At 56.2% G+C, this 3,601-nt stretch overlaps 1 protein-coding gene across 1 annotated transcript in view; it reads left to right on the forward strand.

Annotated features, from left to right (window-relative positions):
* PLXDC1 (plexin domain containing 1) overlaps positions 1 to 3,601 on the forward strand; it is a 60,406-nt gene that overhangs the window by 25,703 nt on the left and 31,102 nt on the right. Inside the window, exons 3-6 of the mRNA XM_077779326.1 lie at positions 1,214 to 1,357; positions 1,650 to 1,719; positions 2,311 to 2,433; positions 2,819 to 2,937. Of these exons, the coding sequence (XP_077635452.1) occupies positions 1,214 to 1,357; positions 1,650 to 1,719; positions 2,311 to 2,433; positions 2,819 to 2,937 (456 nt within the window). The remainder of the gene's footprint in view (positions 1 to 1,213; positions 1,358 to 1,649; positions 1,720 to 2,310; positions 2,434 to 2,818; positions 2,938 to 3,601) is intronic.

Here is a 3,601-nt window from a genome sequence, read left to right on the forward strand (position 1 = left end):
AGGCTGGAGGCTGGGGGGAAGGACCCAGCCTTCCTTCTGGCCCCTTCCCTGCCACACCGTGTTGCTTCCGCTCGTCTTCCCCCCACCCTGCCCTGACCCCAGGTCCCCAGAGCATGTCACTTGTCAGAAAAGCAGAGTCTGCGTCTTGGCGGGTGGAGAGAACAGGCATCCCTCTGTCCCTGCTCATGCTGGGCCCGGGGGCAAGAGCTGGCTGGACAGCTGGCAGGTTGGCAGGGAGAACGTGGTCTGCTCTGCTGTGCCTGCAGCCGCTGCCACTGGGCAGTCTGATTAATGACCCGCCGCGTCCAGGGCTCCTCACGGGTCAGCAGCGCCATCTCTGCGGAGGCAGCCTAGTGAACCGGCCTGTTCTGCCTTCTCCTCCCCTCTGGCTGGTGCCCCCAGACGGGCGAGACACCATGACATGGCCTCCTCCCCTGGCCCTGACACCCGTTCTGCTAACTATTTCCCGTCCTCTTAAAAGTCCTGGCCCTAAATGCCTCTGTGCAGAAGGGGCTTTACAGATTGAACTCCCAGCCTGCTGTGTTCTGGTTTGTTCTTTGTCTTACCCGCCTCGGGCGCATAGCAGAGGTTAAACATATGTCTTGAAGGGACCATTGCCCCTTCGCCACCCTTTCTCTCTCTGCTTGAGGGTCTGTGTCTGTGTGCTCCATTTGCATAAGTACCACCTCCTCCATCAGACTAGCAACTCCCCAAGATCAAGGGGCTGCCTCCATCTTGAGGCTGGTGGCTTCTAAGATCTAGTTTTTTTTTTTCTTTTCCCTTAAGCAGGGTAACGCCAGGGCAAGGACCGGGTCTCCCCTTCAGTCTGGGGGCTCCCCAAAGACGAGCTCTGTTTGGGGCTGCCCTGTCTGTCTCTCCCTCATGCCTCAGGCTGAGCTCTGCCTGCAGGTACTCAGGGGCCGCAGGGAAAGCCCCATGGCCTGTCTGGGAATGGCAGGGCTGAGCGTGGGTACAGCAGGTGTGAGGTTGGCTGGGGCCAGAGCTGTTGGGGCACGGCCAGGGGCTTGGTACTGAGCTGTCGTCTGGGACGAAGGGGAGCCCAGGACATCCAGGCCTACACGAGCCTTCGAGGCCACAGATCCAGTATCGGGGAGGGCTGTGACTTTGCATGTGTGGTGGGAGAGGAGCAGAGGGCGGCTCCCGGCCACCTGCTTCTCATACGTCCTGTGGGCTCTGTCTTGGGTGGCGACAGGAGGACAACCACAGCTACTACGTGTCCCGTCTGTACGGCCCCAGCGAGCCCCGTAGCCGGGAGCTGTGGGTGGACGTGGCCAAGGCCAACCAGAGCCAAGTGAAGGTCCACAGAATCCTCTCCAACACCCACCGGCAGGCTTCGGTGAGTATGCCCGTTCCTGGCGGCGCCGCGGGCTGGGAGGCTGGGGGCCAACCCTTTGTGCCTGCTCAGTGGGCATGGTTGTGACCTGAGGTCCGTGATCTGGGAGATGCTTTCCAGGGAACCATGGGGGGACGGGGTGGCTGGCCAGAGTTAAGGTGGCCACTTCTGGTCCTGGGGGCTTGCCCTAGACATTCCTGCCCCCTACCTTGTCCAGACGAGCATGGGACAGTGTGGGCCCCCAGCCTCCTGGCCAACAGCATGGCCCATGTTGACTCTCTCCCATGCCCTGCAGAGAGTGGTCTTGTCCTTTGATTTTCCTTTCTACGGGCATCCTCTGCGGCAGATCACCATAGCAACCGGAGGTAAGGCTGTGTCGGTGGGATGGGGGGAGGTTTGGAGATCTCAGCCAGAATGCGAGGGACCTGCCTGGGAAGGTTTATTGGAGACAAGAGTGTATATAGATAGACTGGGAAGGGTACGGCGTTGGGCTCTCTTGGGACCTCTCTCTCAGGAAGAACAGTGTGTGTGTGTGTGTGTGTGCGTGTGTGTGTGTGTGTGCGCGTGTGTTTATGTGTGTGTGTCCTTCTGGGCCAGCTCAGGCCAGCATGGGTAATCCCTGTGGTCCCTGAGAGTTTCTGAGTCTGTGAATGAGAGAGAGGGGGAGACTTCACTGAGAACCTGGTTCTTGGGATCGGACTTCTTGTCGAGCTGAAGAGCCCGTCTTTGATTCCTGTGCACTCTCCCAGGGACAGGGAGAGGTGGGAGTTTTGTGCCCACCTGGAGAGGCAGGGAGAACCTTCTCTGGTTCTTACACACGCAGAGCCCAGCAGGTGGGGGGTGGGGACAGAGGTCCAAGATTCTCGTCCAGCTCCATCTGCACTGTTCCTTCCTGCACAAGGAAGCAAGCCCTCCAGGCTTCTCTAGCGATTCCTCTGCATTTGTCCGCACCCCAGGCTTCATCTTCATGGGTGACACGATCCACCGAATGCTCACGGCTACTCAGTACGTGGCGCCCCTGATGGCCAACTTCAACCCTGGCTACTCTGACAATTCGACAGTCGCTTACTTTGACAATGGTGAGACCAGATCTCAGAGTTTAAGTCCCCTGGTTCCAGGGCACACTTGGTCTAGCCCCTTTAGCAAAGCCCAGAGTCCGGAGAGGACAAGGGACTTGCCCATGGTCCCACGGCAAGGCAGCCACCCCACTTCCCCGTGTTGAATTTCCTCATCTGCAAGAGGACAAGATACCTGCGACCTAGCAGGATCTGATGAGATAACAAAAGAAAAGTGCTTGGCTCTTAGCAGAGACGACAAATATCAGAGAGCTTTATTGTTTCTTACTCTCACCAGACTGTCCCTTGAGCACCCAACCACCTTCAGACCTACTCTGGCCACCGAATCTGCGGGCCCCCCTCCCTGCGCTGGCTTCCAGTCCAGCCAGGTCTCTGCTCTCCTCCTCAGGGACGGTCTTTATTGTTCAGTGGGACCACGTCTACCTCCAAGGCCGGGAAGACCGAGGCAGCTTCACTTTCCAGGCGGCTCTGCACCACGACGGCCGCATTGTATTTGGCTACAAGGAGGTGAGTGAGCTTAGCTGCGGAGGTGGCTGGGGCCTGGAGTCTTTCGTTCAGCAGATATCTGTGGAGAGCCTGCGGGGTGCCAGGCGTAGGCCTCGGTGCTGGGCAGGCAGCAGCTAATGAGATGGCCGGAGGCCCTGCCCTTGTAGAGCTGAAGTCCAGTTGGGGAGAGCGACAGTAATTGCAGGGACAAATGTAGAATCGCCTCTGTGACATGTGTTCCTAAGACTAGGTGCCTGGTGCCTTCTTCCTTCCTTCCTCCCTTCCTCCCTCCCTCCCTCCCTCCCTCCCTCCTTTCTTTCCTTCCTTCCTTCCTTCCTTCCTTCCTTCTTTCTTTCTTTCTTTCTTTCTTTCTTTCTTTCTTTCTTTCTTTCTTTCTTTCTTTCTTTCTTTCTTTCCTTCTTTCTTTCTTTCTTTCTTTCTTTCTTTCTTTCTCTTTCTTTCTTTTTCTTTCTTTCTTCTTTCTTTCTTTCTTTCTCTCTCTCTCTATCTTCCTTTTCTTTCTCTTTCTTCCTCCCTCCCTCCCTTCCTTCCTTATTTTCTTTCTTTTCCTTCCTTCCTTCCTTCCTTCCTTCCTTCCTTCCTTTCTTTCTTTCTTTCTTTCTCTCTTTCTTTCTTTCTTTCTTTCTCTCTTTCTTTCTTTCTCTCTTTCTTTCTTTTTCTCTCT

This window comes from Crocuta crocuta, unplaced genomic scaffold (assembly GCF_008692635.1).
Source record: "Crocuta crocuta isolate KB4526 unplaced genomic scaffold, BGI_CrCroc_1.0 scaffold68, whole genome shotgun sequence".
In the NCBI taxonomy this organism is placed as follows: Eukaryota; Metazoa; Chordata; class Mammalia; order Carnivora; family Hyaenidae; genus Crocuta; species Crocuta crocuta.